The sequence below is a fragment of the Mustela lutreola genome, chromosome 3, assembly GCF_030435805.1.
Source record: "Mustela lutreola isolate mMusLut2 chromosome 3, mMusLut2.pri, whole genome shotgun sequence".
Taxonomy (NCBI): Eukaryota; Metazoa; Chordata; class Mammalia; order Carnivora; family Mustelidae; genus Mustela; species Mustela lutreola.
The window spans coordinates 67,050,125-67,072,524 of NC_081292.1; the positions used below are offsets into that span (position 1 = coordinate 67,050,125).

The following is a 22,400-nucleotide window of genomic DNA, read 5'->3' on the forward strand; positions in this document are numbered from 1 at the left end:
ATGCTCGTTCATCTTTCAGGCAAAATGTGTATTCATGCCATTTCAGTATTCCCAAAAGTTTGAACTCCTTAAAGCATCAGTAAGTCCCAAATCTGATCTAAACATCATATCTAAAGTCCCAGATCTCATTATCACAGCCATCTAGATCATGTATGTGGTCTCTTCTGGGGGCATCTTCTGTCCCCATCTGTGGACCTGTAAACCTAGAAAACAGATTACCTGCTTGTAAAATACAATGGTGGGACAAGCACAGGCTAACCATCCTCATTCAAAAAGAGAGAAATTGGAAGGAATAAAAGGGTCACTGGTCCTAAACAAGTTCAAAACCCAACAAGACAAATTGTTTTAATTTTCAAGGCCTGAGGGGCTTCTGGGTGGCTCAGTCAGTCAAGCATCTGCCTTCAGCTCAGGTCATGATCCCAGGTTCCTGGGATTGAACCCCAAGTCGGGTTCCCTGTTTGGTGGGGAGTCTGCTTCTCCCTCTCCCTCTGCCCCTTCCTCCACTCATGCTCTCTTCTTTCTCTGTCTTCTCTCTCAATCAAATAAATAATCTTTCAAAAAAAAAAAAAAAGTCAAGGCCTGAGGATAGTTCTCTGTACCTTTATACTCTGCCTTCTGGGCCCGTGGCTCCTTCTTGTGCCCCAGCAGCTCTTCTTCTTAAAGATTAGCATGTGTTTGCAGCCATGTAGCCTGCCTGTAGAATCCCAGAGATCTGATAATCTTCCTTTTATCCTATGTCTGTTCCTGTGAGTCTAGGCTGGCTGTGTTCTGCTAGTATATCATTCTCAAAATCCCGTGGGTCTCTCATGCATGTCAAGAGTGTTATTTATGGAACCTTTCTGGATAACTTTCTCTCTGTTCCAAGCTTCTCCTGAGGTGTTTCATTGGATCCATTGGATATACACATCTAATCTCTTTCATCAAAATGTTATCTAACTATCCGAAGAAATGTTTTGGTAACAATAAATTTTCTGATTTTAGCATCCTTCACAATCTGGATAGGCCATGATTCTCCAAATTATCAAGTGCTAGGTTCTTTTTGCCTAGTAGTTCCTTCCTGAGTATCTCTCTGGCCTCACATTTTTCTATAAACACCAAGAAGAAACTGGGCCACATCTTTAACCTTTTGCTTAGAAATATCCTCAGCTAAATATCAAAGTTAATCACTTACAAGTTCTGTTTTCCACGCAAGTAGTACAGCACAATTAAACCAGATTTTCTGCTACTTATTTAACAAGTATCACCTTTCTTCCATTATCCAATAACATGTTCCCGATTGCCTTTCGAGACCTCACCAGAAGCACTTTTAACATTCGTATTTCTGTACACATTCTGTTCCATGACTGTATGTGTATTCTTTAAGGGTGACAGAAGACAGAAGATTTCTCCATCATGTATTTCACCACCTTCTGCATCCTCACCAGAATTGAATTTAATGTCCATGTTCTACTAACAGTCTCTTCAAGGCAATCTAGGCATTTTCTGTCATATGCCTCAAAACTCCTCTGGCTTCTACCAGTACCCAATTCCAAAGCCACTTCCACATTTTTACGTATTTGTTATAGCAGTGCCCCACTTCACGGTACCAGAATCTGTATCAGTCAGTGTTCTACTGGAGAAATGGAACCAGTGGGAAATATCTGTATCTATCCATGCATGTATGTATACTATATGTATGTGCATATATCTGTCTTCTTTTTAATTTAAATTTCACAGAATTGGCTCTGTAATTATGGGTGGCAATAATTTGAAATCTGTCGGGCAGGCTGGAAACTCGGGCGGGAGCTGCAGCAGCAGTCCACAGGCAGAATTACTTGGGAGACATGAGGTCTTTCACTTGATCACGTGAAGCTCCAGCCATATTATTGAGGATAATATCCTTTACTTAAAGTCAGCGGGCTGTAGCTGTTCACCACATCTATAGAATATCTTCACAGCAACACTTGGATTTGTGTTGGAACTGAGTAACTGGATCCTATAGCCTAAACAGGCTGACACATAAAACTACATGACACCACGTTTCTCCAGATGTTATTTCACTACATTTGCTTTATCACTTCGTCCCTCCTTCCTTCCTTTTGCTCTCACTGTCCCGCCCCACCCCCACAAACTTCAGAATTCTTTGAAAGCTAAAAATAAGATGTCCTTTATTCCTTCAATTCTTTAGTATTTTTCCTTAAAAAAAAAAAGAACAAAAGTACTTACATAAGCACAGTCAGGAAATTAACAAAATCAGGAAATTACCATTAAAACAGTACTATTACTTAATCTGGCCTTATTAAATTTAAACCCAAGAGGCCAGAGGTAGCATACTAGTGTCCTTTGGTCAGTTTGTACCCCCCCACACAACTTTTAAATTTCCTAAATAATTGTCAATGGCTGAAAGTTAGATTTCACAGAAGAGTTCTACTCTGAATTGATCTTTAGAGAACAGTCACATGTGGTATATTGGGGCCACATTGCTCCATGACCCTGATCTGCAAGAGGTGTCTGTTCATTACAGATTCCAGCGCTAACGAAGTCCTGTTTCAAGCCCGGAATGAGCTTGCTCTCTTTTTTGTTTTTCTTAAATTTGGCTCACCCCTGCTTGCTTTGTGGGCTTCTCTTTTGCTGCTTCTGCCATATAGTATAGTAGTTTGCAGTGTGGGCTTTGATGCGAGACCAAAATGAAATCCTGGCCCTGCAGTGACTGGTTCTGTGGCCTCAGCAAGTTACCTGACCTCATGTTAGAGTGAGTCTTGTGATTAGAATTAAGTCAGGTAGTGCACATAAAGTTGTTGGAACCACATGTGGTGGCGTGAGTGCTGAGAGGCTGGGCTGCTGCTGGGTTGCATAGAGGGAGCCATCGGTGCCCCTCAGGACCAATTCACAGTCTCCTCTGTGAGTTGCTGCTGCCTTCTCAGAGCTGCTACTGCTCCTGCTGCCACTGCTTCTCTCACTCTGCTTTCCTTTGCTTTCTCTTCTCTGCACAACTTAGAGTTTGCCAGTAAGTTGCAGTATTTTCCACACTGTCATTCTCAGCTGAATATTTCCTGCCATGCACTAAAGGACTACTTCCTAACTTATTTTTTGTTTCTTTCATTAAACTTTTGTTTTAATGGGTCTGAAAATTCTGGGATAGATTTTTGATCAAGTGGTTTCCATTTAAAAGTACTAATCTTAAAAATTAAGAACTTAAAATTGCCACATACACACAGAAGGTCCACAAAACATTCTCCTTTCCTTCTGAAGGTTTTACAATGCATTGTAGCATTAACCAGTTTTTTATTATTAAACTTACATGGCCAACTGATACAAACATTTCTGAGACCGTTCTTCCACTACTGATTAAGACTGGGGTGGCGTGTATTGAGGATAATATTCATTTAGCCTTCCAAGCTTTCTGGGCAGACTTGGTGACCTTAGCAGCTTCAGCTGCCTTCTTGTTCACTGCTTGGATGACACCCACAGCAGCTGTGTGTCTCATGTCATGAACAGCAGAATGGCCCACAGGAGAATGGTCAGAGAAGCTCTCGACACAAGTAGGCTTGTCAGCAGCCATATCAATGACAGTGGCATCACCAGGTTTCAAGAACTTGGGCCGTCTTCCACCTTATCCTGGAACAACAGTCAGTCTTCTCCTTCATCTCCACAAACTTGCAAGCAGTGTGACATGTGTGACAATCCGGCACAGGTGCATGTCCAGGACTGATGTGGTGAAGAACTACTTTTTAAAAACAAAAAATAGAAAAATACCCAGTTAATTTAAAAAAAAAATTTTTTTTTGATAGTACAGAAAATAGGGTAAAAAATACAAGTCCCTTTTTACACTGCCCCTTCAGCCACAACTCCAGTGTTTAATACTGTGATGTCTATCCTTCCACCTATTTTCCCATTCATTTCTATATATAGTTAATATTAATTATATGTAGTGTTTCAAAAATTGAAATCTTATTTGGAGACTGGCATTTTATATTTGGAATAGCTAGGAGATATCTGCACTTTGATACATAGAGATTTCTTTCATAGGAGCTCCTCTTTCACTGTAGGGTCCTTTTTAAAAGGGGAAGTGTGAGCATATTCATGATACAAAGCTATTCTAAAAAATGCAAAGATTACGCTCAAAATCATCCTCTTTTACATTGGTTAATCAGAAAGCAATATGCCTAACTTAAAAAAAAAAATTCCTCTGATGTAAAGGAGACTTTTTAAATCCCAAATACTGTGACCTAGTTTTTTGCACATTTAGTTTTCTGGGGTGAAGCTTCTTAGAAATGACCAGAATGTTCAAAAGAGCCAATGACCAAAAAAATTTTAAAAACCAGTGCTTTAAAAAAAAAATGGTTTTTACTTATATTCAGTAAGACATTTTTAATTGTCAACTGATTAGTTTCCCCCTTAAAATATACTTCTTAAAATGTACAAGTTAAAAAGAGTTGGTTTTTTTATAGTTAATTTTAAACAATAAACATTCCCTTAAAGAACTTACAAATTTAGGTGTTGTTGTATGCATTCTTCCATTTAAGTTTTTATCTAAAAGTGCATTATAGGGGCCTGGGTGGCTCAGTCCTTTGAGTGTCTCCCTTCGCCTCAGGTCATGTTTTCAGGGTCCTGGGATTGAGTCCCCAACTTTCCCAGGAGTCTGCTTCTCCCTCTTTTGCCCCTCCCTCCTGTGCTCATGCACACCTTGCAGGCGGACTCTGTGTGTGTGTGTGTCTCTCTCTCTTCTCTCTTAAATAAGTAAAATCTTCAGAAAATATTTTTTTGAATGTATTACAGGCCAGTGTGGCCAAATAAATTACCCAACTACTCCACTGGGTCTATATAATTATTACTAAAGTCCTCTTGTGTATTAAACATGAAAAATACAAAGATGAGTAAGAACAATTATAACAATAATAATATGGCTTTAGATTTGTGTAGTACTTCACTGTTAAAAAATATTTTCAGATTTGATCCTTTCAGCAATTTTTTGAACCTGTTTGGTACATTACCCCCGTTTTATATGAAACAGCAAATGAAAAATCATAAACTGTGACATTTTAAATCTAAGTTAAAATATCAGTTTTGATTAGTACTCTTTCTAGGGAACGTAAGCCTCTGCCTTCTTTGCAGAAACCCAGGTGAAGGTCGCTTCTGGCTGAGACTGTTAGGTTAGAGTTCTCAGTCCCTCTGAAAACCATGTTCTGGATTCTACCTGGAGTGTGTAGTATTGCCATAACAAAATAAAGCTAGAATAGTAATGCCAGCTATCACATATTGTCTGACACTGTGCTAGTGCTTTGCATTTCTTACCTTATCTTTAATAACTTACAAGAAAAATGTCCTCTCCATTTTCAGGTTAGAAAACCTTAACTCAAAAGAGTGTTCTTTGCTTTTCCAAGGTTATACTTAATGCTGGAGCGAAGGTCTGGTATAGTTCTGTTGGACTTGAGCTTTTCTTCCTGACACCACACTCACAGCTTCTCACTGACCTTTCTGGTCACCAGTTCTTTTGGATGACAGAATGTCTTTCCCTAAACTCATCCCTACAAAGCTTTCCTGCGCACCACCTACACAAAGCTTGCAGAAATGTCCCCCACCGCTGCCACATATGTGTTCTGTTTAAACAGGTTTCATGACAGTTCATCAATATTGCTGACTAGCTTTTCCACACAGTGAAGCCTTGCATTTTTTTTTATTGTTTTTGGGTGGTACCAGGCCCGAAACAAATGAGGGGTAGAAAGGAAGATTTTCTCTTAAAGGCTGTCAGCATAGGTAACTATTTTTTTTCTTTTTTATTTAAAAAATTTTTTTTCAGTGTTCCAAAATTCATTGTTTATGCACTACACCCAGTGCTCCATGCAGTACGTGCCCTCCATAATACCCACCACTCCACTCCCCTCCAAAACCCTCAATTTGTTTCTCAGAGTCCAGACTCTCATGGTTTGTCCCCCACTCCGATTTCCCCCAAGCATCGGTAACTTTAAATAATTTTTTCATTGTGTCTGGTATCACACTGCATAAAATGTCCTTTTCATAATGACACACATCATTTTTTTCAAAAACAACATACCAGAAACTGTTTTCATCCTTAAGTTTTATTCATTGTACTTATAATGAATTTTTTGTTTTATTAGGATACAATATCACAGAAATCTGTCGATATTCAGGATTCTGTTCAGCCAAGATCTGCAGATAATAGACAGCAAGCACCACTGGCTGCTGTCTCTACTGTGAATGAAGAAGTCAGCAAAATTAAACATACAACAAGTGAGTTATGTCTCCTAATAGTGTGTTTTGTTTTATATAGGTAAAGGATGAAATGTTTGCTTTTACTTTTGATATTAACAGAATATATACTGTAATTAATGGTGTAGTCACTCTGTTACCGTGTGTGTTCCAACTTAGACTTCCACTAATACCTGTAGTACCAGCTTTTTCCGTAGATGCTTTCAACTCATGTTTGTGTCGGACACATAGGTCTTTTCTCAAGCACATGAGTCTTCTCTCTCCATTCCCTTCTGCATGTTAGCCCCATATCCTTTCTGCAAAAGTGGGGCCTGAGGGGCCTTTCTCTACAGTGTTTTCTAAGCAGGAGCACCCAGCTTCCTGTGGAGCCAGCCTCCTTTACACTCAGCTGCCCCAAACCACGTCTTCTCCACTCACCCTCGTAGTTCTGTTCACAAAGAAGGGGAATCCCTTCTGTGTTTTACAAAATTGATCCAACTTTGTTTACTGAAGGAAAATTACAACACCAAGGAAAAGCCACCTCCTCCCTAGAGGGAAAGCAGGACAACTCTAATTGCTTTTCTAAAACGAGGTGAAATTCACATAAGAAAAGTAACCATTTCAGGGGTGCCTGGGTGGCCAGCTCTTGATTTCTGCTAAGGTTGTGACCCTGGGTCCTGGGATGGTGCCCCGGGTCAGGCTCCATGCTTATCAGGGAGTCTGCTAGAGATTCCCTCTATCCCTCTGCCCCTCCTCTGTGTGCATGTCTAAAATAAATAAATCCTTAACAATTTTTGGTACATTCACAGTGTTGTGCAGTCACCCTAATGATCTTTTCATGTGCTTATGCCATATGTATGTCTCTTCTTTGGAGAAATACCTATTCATGTTCTTTGTTCATTTTTAATTGGTTTATGTCTTTTTGTGTTGAATTTTAAGTTTGTTACACACTTTGGATACTCTACCTGTGTCACATATGATTCGCAGAAATGTATATTCTCTGTTGTATAAGTCTTATATTACTTTGATAACATTTTACACAAAGTTTTTCATTCTGATGAAACCCATTTTTTTTTCTTGCTCTTGCTTTTGGTGTCATAGCTAAGAATCCATTGCCAGATTTAAGGTCATGAAGGTTTTCCTTTTAAAATTTTTTATGCTTTTAGTCTCTACATTTAGGTCATTGATCCATTTTGAGTTAATTTTTTTTTTTCAGAGAATTTTTTATTAATCTTAGGTGCTTTATACTCTTTCGTGAGAGAAGATAGGTTTGGTGTCCTACTTGAAAGGAGTTTCTAGCTTCAGTCGTTGTGTTCTGCTAAAACTTTCTAAAAGGGAGATAGGTAGTGGTGAGTGGCTTATTTGCATTTTTGATTCCTGTTTCTAGAGAACAGCATGGCTTGTGCAGGAATCCATGACAGCTTTAGTCTGCACTGGAACATGCCTTGAGGACAGAATAGTGAATGACTTCTCTCTCAGCCCCAAGATGGAATTTAAGTACACTTAGCTTTGTAAAGGAAGGGTGTGCTCATCGTATATTAGAAAGTTATCACATGGCTAATCTAGGAATGTACCTTTAACTGGAGCAGAGTGCTGCGCCCCGCCCACCCTGAGCTGAGGACTCATACTTCTTTCCTTCTGTTAGACACTCCTCTCCCTCTCCCCTTGAAGTTCTTTGGGAACAGTTCACCATGGGATTGTTGACTCAGAATAGGTGGAGCTGGGAGAAGAACAAATGGCCACCATGTTCCCGTGAGCCCTTTCATTAAATGGACAGGTGATGGCTCCTCTGCTGTCTGATGGAGGCAGCCATCTGCTGTCTGACTCTCTCCTACTCAAAGAATCGTAACACAGACCTGAGTACTTCATCCTGCCTGTAAGATGTACACTTGCAGAAAACATGATTGCCCCATCTAGCCTTGGCTCTGTAGCTGCTGTCTCACATAGTTAATCTTTGCTTAGCTTGGGTGAACCAGTAAACACTGTCACCTACCATAACTCTGGCAGTATCAACCAGCCCTAGTTGTAAAATTTGTCCAAACGGATATTGTCCCCAAACAGGCTGCTGGTCATTGCTAGTGAGTCTAAAGTTAAGATCCTTATCCTCCAAGGACACCAGAAAGCAGAGAGAGGTCCAGCTTTGCCCATTTAATCAGAGTGGAGCCTCGTCAGGTGTACTCTCAGTTCACCCTGCTTCTGTTCCCACCCTTAGCAGCTGATGTTAGAACTAATGAGAACACATCCTGTCAGATGTCAGCTGACTCCCAGCTGTGCTTTCAGGAGTCTCCTGCTCTAGGAACTGAGTTTTAGGACTTGAATGGGGGAGGTGAAGGAATAACTGATATGTGTCAGCTCTGACTGAGGTAAAGGACTAGGAAAAAGACACTGAAGAAGAACAGTTGTGGGACTTGTGGCTTCCTTTTTTGTTTTGTTTTGTTTTGTTTCGTTTTGTTTTGTTTTGTTTTTTTAATATGTGATCTAGTAGTAAGTATTAAATACAACAGCATTTCTGAAAACTACCTGAAAAGGAACCTTTATTAATGAATGACCTCAATAAGAATAAATCCATGTGAGTTGTTTTGCTGTCCCTAAAACATGAATTTAAGTTCCACAAATTGGTACCACAAAAGGGAATTTGTACTAAATGCAAAAGTAGACTGAAGAATTCTAAGTCATCCAGTGCTGAGCCAGTCGTTGCCCTAGAGTGGTAAACAGCCTGCTCCCGTTGGGCAGTCACCTGCCTCTGGAAAGCTCACTGGAAGAGCTGGCCCTGACATCCCAGGATTGAGGTATGACCTTGGGCCTCCCTTGGAGTCACATGTCAGCACTGCTCTTGCAGCATCTCAGTAGTTGAGACCTCTTTTCCTACCTTGTGCTTCAGCATTTGCTTAACTGGGACGGTCAGGGAAATACAAAGTTCTTCTATGAACATGTCCTTATGGGTTGGGGGATTGTCAGAAATACCTTGTTGAGCAGATTCCTTTGGGCTAGAGGAATTAGCTGTGTTTCATCTTGCCTGCTCAGCATGGAGAGCATTTTGTTACTTTGAAGTTTGGTTAGTTTTGTGATCATGTACTTAGCATAGCTTTTTATAGATTTCTTTGTTTATGGATACATTTGAAAAATATAGTGTGCTACAGTTTTTAACCTGGATCCAAATGAAATATGTGCTCTGGTTAACCCTCAGTATTACCCCATTTGTCAGAATTTGTGGCTGTCCCTCACTTCCTTTCTCACAGATCTGGTTCCTATTGTTTTCTTTTGGTATAGGTTTTTATATTACTTACATTCAAAGGTCAAACGAGTTCTAGTAAATGCTACTAAAATCTTAGCTTTTAATCCATTTGTTACATTTTATTAAAGGATAACCTAAATCTTATTTTGAAAGTTGTAGTGGGATCTTTTTGAACATTATTTACTGTTCTAAGTCCTTGGGAATATTTTTGTTTATTTAAAAAATTAATTTTGTAAGGCTTTTCTAAAAATTGATTACTTTTTTATTGAGTAGTGCTTATGTGCAAAAGCAGTATGTCCTCAGTGTGAAATGTTCAGATAACCTTCATACATACAAATATTTCCTTAGCATTATAATGTCATAGAAATTATAAAGGATTCAAAATAATTTTTGTTTGCATGTGCATTGGGGTGGGTTTCCTCACAGAATTTCCAGAACAAAAATTGTTTGCCGCCCTGTTGATTAAATGTGTTGTGCAGCTGGAACTCATCCAGACTATCGACAACATTGTGTTCTTCCCAGCCACAAGTAAGAAGGAAGATGCCGAAAACCTAGCCGCCGCACAGGTACAGACATGGGGGGAATGGCTGCTTTTACAAGTTGAGGAGAAGTTGGCTTTCACAGTCTGGACTTCAGAGCTTAGGTCACATTAGAGATTTCATTCAGGGGCCTTCATCACAGAAATGTCATTTTAAACCATGGGACTGAATGACATGCCCTAGGCAGTAGGTGTGGACAGCTGAGAGAAGCTTCGCTGACCGGGACCCCGGGGCTTCTGTGGTTAGAGCTCCTAGTGATGAAGCAGCTGGTAAAGAGCCTGAGAATAAGAATCTATGAGGCAAGGGGAAAGCAAGAGACAGTGGTGTCCTGGAAGCCAAATGAAGAAAATGTTTTGAGAAGGATGTGATTCTCTGTCAGATGCTTAGAGGGCCAAGTAATATTTCATCTGAGAATCACCCTCTAGCAATTTGGTAGACTTCAGTGACCTTGACATTGTGTTTAATTGTAATGTTGGGGACAAAAGTATTACGGAAATGGGTACAAGAGAGAAATTGGAAGCAGCAAATATTGTTAATTCTGTCAAGGGAAGTTTTGCTGTAAAGGGGTATAGAGAAATAGAATAATTGCTGAGGAGGATGGAAGGGGTCAAGAGAAGGGTTTGCTTTGTATTGTCTTTAAGATTGACAGTATTGCAGCATTTTCCCTGATGAGAGTGCTCCAGGGAAGAGAGAGAACTGAATGTAAAAGACAGGGGCACTTGCAGAACAGAGTTTGTGGGATGTCTCTTCTGATAGAGATGAGAAGAAAAATTATCCACCAAATGAGGCTGGGAAGAGAGTTCTAGATACATAGAGAAGAGAAAACATGAGTTAGTCATCCGGGAAAGCAGACTAGGGCAGTGCAGGATTGCTGGGCAACACCCAGAGCCCACTTTTAAAAACCAGTCTGTTTTCTCCAGTCTGTTTGTTGTGTGGGTGTAGATGTGGAGTAGGTGGTTTTGCCAGCTAATTAATCTAAAAAGAGCGAGGGATTATGCAAGAGAATAATTATAACTGGAGCGCATGGAGTCTAAACTGATTAAGAAGAGAAGAGAGGACCTAAGTCGGGGAAGGAACAGGAAGGGCTGTAGGCTCTGACAAGAGAAGAGCTCCTGGAGTCAAAAGATAGGAGGAGGGAATTGGAAAGATAGCAGGTGGCCCTTGATGATGAGGATGCATGGAAGGAAGATTCTGGAAATGCAGTAACGAAAGATGGACCTCTCCCTATTTCCTGTTGCGATAAAAGAGATAGAGTTCTGTGGCTTGATCGTAAAACTGAACTTTGAGGAATGTTGAGCTCTAAACTTACTAAAATTTGTGAACGTGTGTGTGTGTACACATGTGCTGTGGTGGTTTGTTTTCCAAAGAGAGATGCTGTGGACTTTGATGTTCGAGTTGATACACAAGATCAAGGAATGTACCGCTTTTTAACATCACAACAACTTTTTAAGCTACTGGACTGCTTATTAGAGTCCCATAGATTTGCAAAAGCATTTAATTCCAACAACGAACAGAGGACTGCTCTGTGGAAAGCAGGTAAGTCGCACAAGTATTACATTTTAATGTTCACCATTAACACTTGTGCACCAGAGGTGTACATTTATCAGAATTCATTGTTGTATAATTCGGGTGTATGCATTTTACACTATATGAACTTTTTACCTTAATAATAGTAGGAAGGCAGTCTACCAGCCAGAACTTTTATTATAGTATATAATAATAATATGTTTATAATATATACTATAATGTGTAATATAAGCTACTGCTAGGAGAAATTTGTTTCCCCCTTGTGTAATCAGTCTGTTACTTGATTTGACTATACATTTTTTTTTTCATGTTGTTGACCCATTCTGGGCCTCCCTGTCGATACCGTCAGCATACAAAAGGTGCCCTTTTATGAGAAAAAGTGTGTAAAGGTCCTGAACGTGATATCCTTGCCTATGTATTCAGATGACATCTCCGTGCTTATCTGGGAATGGCCATACCTCAGAATGGAAGTGGATATTTTGAGGGAGGGAGGCATATTTTTTAACAAGTTGGAAAATTTGGGGTATAATTTAATTATATAAATATAGTATATAATTAAGTATAATAATTGAACTGACATCTGGTTTTCTACTTAAGAAATAGTTGTTTGGCACCTCAGGTTAAAAAAAAGTGCTGGAAGAGTGAGAGGCAGCAAAATATGAAGAAAAAAAGAGAGCTAATGTTTATTGAACGTCAAACTCTGTGAAATAGTGTTGGATACTTTATATTTGCATATTTTACTTAATCTAAAGTGATTGTTCAACTCCTAATTAAGCCCATGGCTTTGCTCTTCCTTTTCCCTGTATTGCCTAACTTCCAGGAAGAATAGTCTATATTCATTTTTTTCCCTTTATTCAACCCAAGTTGTTTCTGCCATTCAACCAGGACCACTCCTGCTAACGTCACCAGGTTCCCTGTTTCCATATACATTGGGCCCTTCACCATGCTGGTGGCCTTTTGAAACCTTCTCACTCCTGAGAGGTCTGCGCCTGTTCATCCAGGAGCCCTCCTATAAGCTGTACGGAGCTTTCAGGTGTAGTTTCATTCGAGGAGTTTTGCTTTCCGAGGCCAACATGGTTTTGTATATCATATTCCGCCCTTCCCCTAACCCCCGGCTTGAAAGGACGAACATTTTAAACCTAGAAATTACCTCCTACTTGGGCCTCCAGTCCACTGATCTCCCCCCACAGTCTCAAGGTGTGCCTTCTCTGAGCAATTCCTGCAGTGCTTTGTAAGCAGCAGATGCTACAACTGAATGTACACAAAATGTGCCTTCATACAAGGCTTTTTGTCTTTCTGTGAGATGCCTTCCTAAATTAATCCTGGAAACTTCCCTTTCCTGCAGGCTTCAAGGGCAAATCCAAACCTAACCTTCTGAAGCAGGAGACGAGCAGCCTTGCATGTGGGCTGCGCATTCTCTTCCGGATGTACATGGATGAGAGCCGGGTTAGTGCCTGGGAGGAGGTCCAGCAGAGGCTTTTAAAGTAAGACTCTTGGTTCAGTTTCTGCCTTTGACCCATGTGGCTGCATGGTACAGAGTAGGAAAAGGCTACTAGGTTTGTACTCAGGGCAGAGTCCACATCCTAGTCCCGCTGCAGGACCATTCAGATAGCTTGGGGCCTAAGGAAGAGATTGTGAAAATTAGATTGTGAGTCCTATAGATGGACGCACTTTTGCACAGTTGATGACATGAGCAGATCGTGTCTGTTGTTACTGCTATGGGACAGGAAAAAAGTTTTCTCCCTTAAAATTTTAAACTTTAGAGATTTGGGGCTTTTTCATGCCACAGATAACTGTATTTTTACAAACAGGTCATATGTGAAAGTGAAAACCTGCCTGCATTTAGTTTGAAAAAATATTTGGAGTTTTGTTTAGTGTTACCTTTTTTGCATTCTCTTTTTACTTCATGACAGCTTGAGATTCTGTTCTTTAAATTTTAAACTCATGCTAAGAATGAAATATGCCATTCAGAAAGAATGCTGTCTTCTTCATTGTATCTGCATATATTCTCAGGGAATAGATGTTCTCAGAGACCAATTAAGTACATTTTAGAACTTCCAAGAGATGACTTTGTCCCTGTTTCCCACTTTACTGATGAGATTTTCAAGACCCAGACGTGTCTCACCTTCACGGTGAGTGTAGGGAAGAGCCGCCCCAGATTTCAGCCCTGGTTTCTTAACACCAGGCTTGTACGTGTGCTGCTGCATAGGGTCTCTGAAATTCAATGGAACTTTCAGAAAAATGCGTTTCCTGATACATTGCAGTGGTTTCTTTAATGTCTGGTTTTCTTCTCATTTAAAAAGGATACGTTTATGTTGACACTAGCTAGTGTTAGCAGATAGACTCTTAATCAGTTCCTAGTAGTCCCTCCCCACCTCGTCCAGCTGTTGTTCCTGTGTGAATGCCTGTAGCAGCAGGTATGCAACACATGTCAAGTGAGCCTTCTCTGTTACAGTGTCTGCAGCGAAGCCCTAAGTTACTTCCTTACTCTAACGTCAGAGAGTCATCGAGAAGCCTGGACTAACTTACTGCTTTTGTTCCTAACTAAAGTTCTAAAGATAAGTGACAATAGGGTAAGTATGAGATGTCTTCTCCAGCCCAGCATTTCTAGCCTGACCAGCATCATGCTCAAGCGGGAGGCAGGGGTGCCAGCTTGCAGACTTGAGGCTCAGAGGTGGAGCCAGCAAAGCGCAGGCCATGGTGCCACTTTGTCCTGGACCACGGTGGCCCCTTTCCTCATGGGTATTTCCCATGAAGTGGGTCTCCCTCCTCATCCTGCTTTGTTGTCTAAGCAGTGTAGGGGATTCAGTAAAGAAGGAATCAGAATCCTTTGGGACACCCTGAGAAGCTTCTGGGTCCCCCACACTTTGCAAGTCCCATCCTGACCCCTGAAGTCGCTACTGCTTCATTTTGAAAACTGCCATCCTGCCCAGCCTCTGGCCCTATACTCTGTCCTCACCAACACTGTTTCTGGGTCTGAGGCTTGTGCTCCAGGCTTCAGCCATTCCTTTGGCATATTTATCGGTTCCATGTAACACAGGGACCCTAGTGATTGGGTCATAAACTCATTTAAGAATTTGAAAGCGGAAGAAATTTAAAAATATGCAACTAAATACATACAACTAAATATATACAACAACATATGCAAGTAAATATATACATTGAGATTTTTTAAAATATGCATTTTCCTTTTTATAATTGGAAGCCAGTTGCTGTGATCCCTGAATTGGTTTAAAAGTGCCTAGTGAGGTAGCCTGAGATTGGGGTCAAGATGGTGTCACTCGGTGTTGAACAGATGTTCATCCCAAGTCATGTGCTCTAGTCTACCTGCATTTACCTCTGACTCCTGGGCTGGATAAAGCTTGGAGAAGTGACCTAAGGCACCAGCAGCTGTGTGGCCAGGAAGGCCTCCAGACCCCAGTCTGTCTGGTTCCACCATGGGCTTCTGTGGCACCATCGATCATACTCCTTTCTAGTCCCTTGTTGGGTGTGGAGAGCAGCAGAGAGAAAACAGGCAGGCAAGTTGTATTCTGTGGAGGATTTAGGAACTCCAGCAAAGACGACCACAGTACCTCAGTTAAACTATAAATGTGGAACGTCTGATCTTTGCCTGGAGATTGCAATTTTATATCACAGTGTTAGGTAGAATTTTCCATAAAAATTAAAATTTTCTTCAAGAAACAAGATTGTTTCAATAACCCATAGCTTATTAAAAAAAAACCTCAACCGTGGTTCCTGCTTGTCTTCTTACTTTTGCTTATTACCCAGGAAAAGCAATGATACTAAAAGTTTGTCAGAAGTTTGTCAAGGAAATGTAATGGGAAATGGTTTTCAAAATAAGGGTAGGTAATTGAATAACATTTGAGTGAATCTTTTGAATATCCCTTCTTCAGTTCCATAATCAGTACCGTCCCTGCTTTACACAGATGCCTTTCCTCTGTCTTCATTGATCAGTGCGGGCCCCTGAAGGAGTTTGATTCAGAAGGTTCTTGAGTTACTGTGGTTTGGAATGCAAGCACTGCTAATGGAGCCATTTCTTTCCTTCTCTCCCCAGTTTAAAGCTCATGCTTCATTCTACTACCCTCTCTTATGTGAAATTATGCAATTTGATTTGATTCCTGAACTTCGTGCTGTTCTTAGAAGATTTTTTCTGCGAATTGGAGTAGTTTTTCAGATATCACAACCACCTGAACAGGAACTTGGAATAAATAAGCAATGATGGCACCTCGGTATTTTTCTGTTGGCGTTTACATCCCTCCGCTCTTTAAAAAGGACCTTGGAGCTGAGGTTTCCTACCTGAAAAACGGTTTCTCTGAATTGCAGTGTTTGAGGGTTACTGGTAAAGATGCTTAAAACTGTAACTCAGCACTGCAGTGCTCCAGTCCCTACTTAGTAATCTGGTGGATTCTGTTTGTCATGTTGGGCTCATGTTGAGCAGAAAGCCTGTTTCCACAGTGTCAGCTTGTGTTCATGTGTCCTTCCCTGTCCGTGGCAGCAGGGAGAGCCCCATACATTTTCAGCAGGTGTGGAAGTAAAACTTTACCCAAAGAACTATAGATGTAAAGATTTGAACTTCTGCAAGAAGTACAACTCAGGAGAGCTGTATTTTGAAGGATAAAATGTTTATAATTGGGGGGTGGGAGGGAGAAGAAGAAATTATTGTTCATGGTAAAAGATATTTAGCAACTATGGTATTCTTATTCTGAAGATTTTTGCACACTCAGGCTATCTGAGATACTGGTAATCATCCTTCTGTGAAAAATGTACAGAGATGCAGGTCTGTAATATAAAAATCTTAAACATTATATAGTTCTTCCTGCACTGTTTTATTTTAATTTCTTTATTTTCTTATTCATTTGCTAAATACCTATAATATTTTGTCAAATGCACTAAACATTTGGGTTGAACTTTTTTTGTCTTTTTTATTTTGTGGGGGTTTTGGTTTTGCCCTTTTTTGTGGGGGGTGGAAAATTTGAGGGTTTAACATGCCCAGAAAGCTGTTGTGGCTGACACTTGTCATGACCAACAACAAAAAAAGTAGAAAATACTCCTACTGACCTAACTACCTGTAATATACTTCTCTTAGGGCTTCTAAAGATGAGCCATTAAAATAGAGTTGATCCTTCATGGACCGAAACTTGAATCACTGCAAAATGAATCTAGGTTGCTGTCACTTTCTTTTTTCTTTTGGGTGGCGGGGCTTGATGTAGATTTTACTCTATGTACAGAATTTAATGTTGAATATGTTAAAATAACAAATCTGGCATGGTTGGGGGAGTTAGATTTACTGGAAATGTATTCATACTGTGAATTGTGCTCTGATGGTTAAAAAAAGACAAGATTGTCAAGCATTCCGTATTAACAGTGGATGTAGAAAATTTTTTCAGATGGATAAAATGTATATGGTACAGATGTAAAGTTTTCTATGTAAAAAATTCTGTACAACTTTCTGTACAATATTGATTCTCATCTGGCATATTCTAATCAGGTTATAGGTCAATAAAGTTTTTGGATTATTTCATCAGTGCAATCAAAACCTGTGTAATCTACAGCCCCATGTTTCATTGATTCTTTGTTAAAAGCTGAACAATTTAGGAATATTCTTGGCCAGAACTACAAATTCAGTGTTCTTTAGTTCTGATATTTTTCAGCTTTTGGCATTAGGATCATGTTTTCTCAGCCATAGGTTATTCATAATTAAAATTATGTAACCCAAAATAAGGCTACACTGTGTGAAGGCTAAGAGAGCTGAAGTCACTTTTGGGGCAGTTTGTCGGGGTCATTGTGTGTCCTAGGAGTTGTGTGATACTATGGCATTGAACAAAAAATGGAACATTAAGATAATGATTGTGTTTAAAAATATAAGTCTTCAGTCTTTGCTCTCATACCTTAGATGAGTTACTGAACAATGCATTTATAGGTATAACATATTTACTACCCCCAAGACAGCCCCGTGCAAGCCCAGATAGATACTAGAGCTGGGAGTCACCTACCTTCATAGCTGGGAACCACCATGACCTTCCAATCTATCTGATGGGTAAGTGTTTCAGATGACCTGGTGGTTTGTTATTTTGTGGTATAGTTTCAGGACCCTCCCCACAGGAGACAGAGGCTTTCACGATACTTTCAAATGAAGATATAAGAGGAAAAATCTTCACGTAAAAGAAACAATGATTAGGTTACAAAGTTGAGTATAAAATATGCATAGCTAAAATTCAAAATGGAGAAACTTCACACTTGTAGTAAACTTGTCTACACTGTCTGCCATTAGTTCCATTAGTGGAAATGTACAAGAAGGAGTGTCTGGGGGTGTTCTCAGCCATCATAATGCTAAAGACCAAGGAATTATTTCCCAGATTTTGATTTAATCTCTACTTTTTTAAAGGTACCACTTATGGAGTGATTAGGAAGACTTGACTCACTTATCCAAGGGTCCATGATGGCACAGCAACAATTCTAGTCTCTGTCCTTGGACCCTGGGTGGTCCTGTCTTCAACTTCTAAAACACCTTGTCTCGAAACCTCAATTCCAGTTAAAATAAGAAATTGACATTGATAATAAAAAATAATTTATTTCTTTTTTTTTTTTTTTTTTTTTTTTTTTTTTTTTTTAAAGATTTCATTTATTTTTTAATTTATTTGACAGAGAGAAATCACAAGTAGGCAGAGAGGCAGGCAGAGAGAGAGAGAGGGAAGCAGGCTCCCTGCTGAGCAGAGAGCCCGACGCGGGACTCGATCCCAGGACCCTGAGATCATGACCTGAGCCGAAGGCAGCGGCTCAACCCACTGAGCCACCCAGGCGCCCAAAAATAATTTATTTCTATTGAGTAGTTGTTAAGTCATATAAATTAGTAAACGTAATGCCTTCATTTGCATAAACAGGCAAAAAGATGTATTTAATGTATGGCTTATGGGAATAAAATCAGTTATGATTGCCCCATCATTTATACTGAATGAGTAGCTGTAAAAGACATGGAAATAACTAGCACATTTGATTCATTACCTAGCAACTGAAATACTCAGCTACAACCAATGTATTTATTAAATGAATTATTTTGAATAGCATTGCCAATGGCAAATGTACATACAAGCATATTCAGGTTTTACAGTATTGTTAAGACACTTGTTTTATTCACCTTATCTTACTGACAAGCAGAATTTAAAATAATGCACATATGGTAGTTGATTCCAAGAGTTCATTACCACCCCAATTTATGGCAAAATTATGCAAAAATAATTCTGTATAATTATACATTCTATAAATTAATCATTGCCTTTTATTTATGTACAGAATATATACATCTTTATTATACATCATCATAGGGGAAAAACACCTTATATACAGATGATACTTGGGTAAGTAACAGGGCCAAAAGTAGCACACGTATTATTAAAGGTTCCGATTTGACATTCCTTTCACCTTAAAAGGCACTGCTGGGTCCAGTACAGATTTATTTTAACCATGGGCTGTAGACAGGCCCTGCCAACTGTAAGTGCCTGGTTTTCCAGGAACTTGCTGCTGCTCCTGGTTCAGCTGCTCAGCCATGAACCGTTTCAGCGTTTCTGAGGTGCCTGGGCGGAGCCAGGGCTCAGTGGCTACAGAGTTTGATCCATCGTCCCCCACATGCTTCATGTCATCGGGGTCAACCAGTGAACTCTCATCATCTAAAGGAGGCAAGAGGGACATGACTCAGGTAACACTGGTGGCCAGGAGTTGAAATGCACACAGATCTCTTCCTGTAATTTAAGCCATTCCAGCCCTGCATTTCTCCACAGGATTACGTTCTACAAAGTACTCTTTTGTCCAGGTCCCTCATTTAGAGGTAGGAAAAAAACGGTCAAGTGAATAGGTGACTCTGTGGTGCCAACACCCACAGGGATTCCAAAACAGCAAAGTAAAGAGCGATAAACGTTAAGCTGACTGCAGAAGTGTATGCAACCTTACAAAACTTTTAAGTTCAGCGAAGTTTTAGAAACTCCAAACCTATTACCGATGCTCTAAGGAGAGGAAATCCTTTTAGGAAAGCACTAGACAGGTAGACAGGAGATGAAATTACGTCCATTCTTGTACCTAATCTAAGAGGTTGTTGTCTACTCCATTAAAAGGTAGGTCCTTAAGTTTCATTCTTTAATTGAATATACTCAACTATTTCTGTATTTTACTTATTAGATATAATAGGAAAATCTGCCTTCCTACCCTGTGATGTCTTTTTTTTTTTTTTTTAAACATCTCCCGGTCTGTGAAGAATTAGCCCAGCAAAGGGATATGTGCAGTCAATTTAATAAGCAGTCACTCCACATCATACCAAAAAGCTCCTGTTTGAAAGGACAATGTTAAAAAGAAGTTTAGAAGCTGAAAACCTGTAAGAGATTCTTTAAATGCTCTACTTTTTTCAATTTAAATATACCCCTGTTAATTATTAATCACCCTTACTGGTTCTAAAAGAAATTTAAGAATAGGCAATCCTCAGTGCAGACTTAAAGAACTGTTTTCCCACTGGTCCACATTTTTTCAGGTACGATATGAAAAGTACTGCTTCAGTTTACCATATGTGCTGGCATTTGATATGGAACTGCCACCAGAACATATGATACCCTGACTCCTAGAGATTATAGGAGTATAGTTTTAAATTTAAATGAAGTGTTAAAGATAGGAAGATTGCTATTAGGCTTATTGTATGTAGCCTCACAGACTAAAGGGAATTGTCCCAAAAGACCACTCTATTGTTCACTAAAACTAGTACTGAGGGGTTCACTAGCTGCCTAAGGAATCATCCTGCTGGTCACCCAAACAACGAGAGACCATGAAGCCCTAAGAAAAACACTAAACAAAAAGAAACATCAACCTGGGGCTGCTTTGCTTTGTCTATGGCACTAAAAGCCAAGCAAAAAAGTTAAAAAAAAATTTTGTTCGTAGTACTATAAACTCATAATAGATGTGTTCTCTAAAGACTTCAAAGTTGTCAAATTAGTTTCTAATAATTCCTCAGTTCGGTAAGGGGAGTGAGATGCTGATACTAACCAGCATTTTCCCTGATGAAAGCAAAGAGCCTGGATATATGTAATAAAAATTTCATCGGTTTAGAATCCACTCAGGTGACACCTGGGTGGCTCAGTTGGTTAAGCGTCTGCCTTCATTCAGCTCAGGTCATGGTCCCAGGGTCCTGGGATCAAGTCCTGCATCAAGGTCCTTGCCCATCAGGGAGTCTGCTGCTCCCTCTGCCTGCTGTTCCCCCTGCTTGTGCTCTGACAAATAAATAAAATTTTAAAAGAAAAAAAAAATCCACTCAAAAAGCATACCCTCTCTGGTAGAATGTGATGAAAAATTGATCCGGAGTCCAGATTTTCCTGGATAGTGTCTGTGGTTTTAGGCCTTACAACTCAAAGGGATTGCAAAATTCACTGCATCGTCCCCCAGCCAACAAGTTTGGCTGTAAAACTTCTTGTAAACTGTTTGATCCCTTAAGACTGGCCATTTACCTGTATTAATCAGTTTATTCTGAAGTTCATTCAGTTTTCGCATCCGTTCCTCATTTTTCATCCTAAGCTGATCAATATTTATACTGGACACAGATCTTAAAGAGAGACCATCTGGTGGCATATTAGGATGATTGTTATCCTGTAATTAGAAAAGAGAATTTTTGAAACAAACATTGACCTCAATCAGTGAACCTAAAAATATTCTTGCTCCTGATAAATATATAGTGTAAGGAATAAAGTAGAATATAAATGCTACAGATTTCCATTTAAGTTTTGGTGTTTATTCATGCAGGCTCAGGTAAAGATACAGCATCTGTGATAATAATATGTAAATGCTGCCAGGCTGGGTGAAGATGGGAAATTTTAGGACCCAAAAGGTAAAAAAAAGTGAAACAACGGGCTAAGAATCCATTAAGCTACAGTAATCAATTCAGGTGGTAGTGGCTTAAAGCGAGACCTACAGATCAATGGAATAGAGTCCTGGAACAAACCCTTACATTTATGGACAAAAAGGCCAACAAAATTCACTAGGGGAAAGAAGAGCCTTTTCAACAACATGTTACTGGAACAACTGGATTGTCCACAATGCGAAAGAATGAATTTGGATCCCCACACCTCACATCAATTGCGAAAATTAACTCAGAGTAGATCTCTGACCTCCTTAGAAGAAAACACAAGTAACTGGGTTAGGTAATGGTTTCTAATTATTAGACCCCAAAAGCACAAGTGATAAAACAGAAGATTGGTAAGTTGGACTCCCATGAACAATGTAAAAGACAACCCACAAAATGAGAGAAAACTATGCAAATCATACATGTAATAAGGGACTTGAATCTCAAATACATAACTGACAAATCAACAATAGCCTGATTAGAAAATGGGCAAAGGATTTGCAGACATCTTAAAAGAAGATACTGAACATCATAAGGGAAATGAAAAACCCACAATGAGACTTCACACTCCCTAGGATGACTATAATAACTATAATAAAAGAGACAGTAACAAGTGTAGCCATGATACAGAAACTGGAACCTTCATCTATTGCTAGTGGAAGTATAAAATGGTGTAGCCACTTTGAAAACCAGTCTGGCAGTTCCTCAAAATGTTGACCATAGTTACTTCTATAACACAACAATTCTATTGCTAGGTATGCATGCAACAGAAATGAAAATCATCAGAAAACTTGTACACAAAAGTAGAAACAATCCAAATGTCCATCAAGTGTTGAATGGATAAACTGAATGTGAAATCCCCATTCAAAGGACTATTACTCAGCAATAAAAAGGAGGCAAGTACTGACATGCTTGACCATATCTCATTTCTGTGTATCCATCCAGAAAAGGAAATACTATGGAGACAGAAAGTAGACTGATGGTTGCTGGGGAAACAAGTTACTTCCACCTACTAAAGCTACACATGTAATAATGCTAA

At 39.6% G+C, this 22,400-nt stretch overlaps 2 protein-coding genes across 13 annotated transcripts in view; one reads left to right on the plus strand and one right to left on the minus strand.

The window, feature by feature from the left end:
- The window catches only part of ARFGEF1 (ADP ribosylation factor guanine nucleotide exchange factor 1), a 155,210-nt gene extending 138,199 nt beyond the window's left edge, over positions 1–17,011 (plus strand). For both annotated transcript variants that reach the window (XM_059166286.1, XM_059166287.1), the window contains exons 34-39: positions 6,099–6,231; positions 9,851–9,990; positions 11,331–11,499; positions 12,836–12,974; positions 13,946–14,063; positions 15,545–17,011. In XM_059166286.1, coding sequence (XP_059022269.1) covers positions 6,099–6,231; positions 9,851–9,990; positions 11,331–11,499; positions 12,836–12,974; positions 13,946–14,063; positions 15,545–15,709 — 864 coding nt within the window. In that variant the 3' untranslated portion in view covers positions 15,710–17,011. The remainder of the gene's footprint in view (positions 1–6,098; positions 6,232–9,850; positions 9,991–11,330; positions 11,500–12,835; positions 12,975–13,945; positions 14,064–15,544) is intronic.
- A 1,494-nt stretch (positions 17,012–18,505) lies between these two features.
- The window catches only part of CSPP1 (centrosome and spindle pole associated protein 1), a 167,972-nt gene continuing 164,077 nt past the window's right edge, over positions 18,506–22,400 (minus strand). For all 11 annotated transcript variants that reach the window (XM_059166296.1, XM_059166293.1, XM_059166299.1 and 8 more), the window contains 2 exons: positions 20,970–21,108; positions 18,506–19,154 (listed from right to left, as the gene is read on the minus strand). In XM_059166296.1, the coding sequence (XP_059022279.1) occupies positions 18,946–19,154; positions 20,970–21,108 (348 nt within the window). In that variant the 3' untranslated portion in view covers positions 18,506–18,945. The remainder of the gene's footprint in view (positions 19,155–20,969; positions 21,109–22,400) is intronic.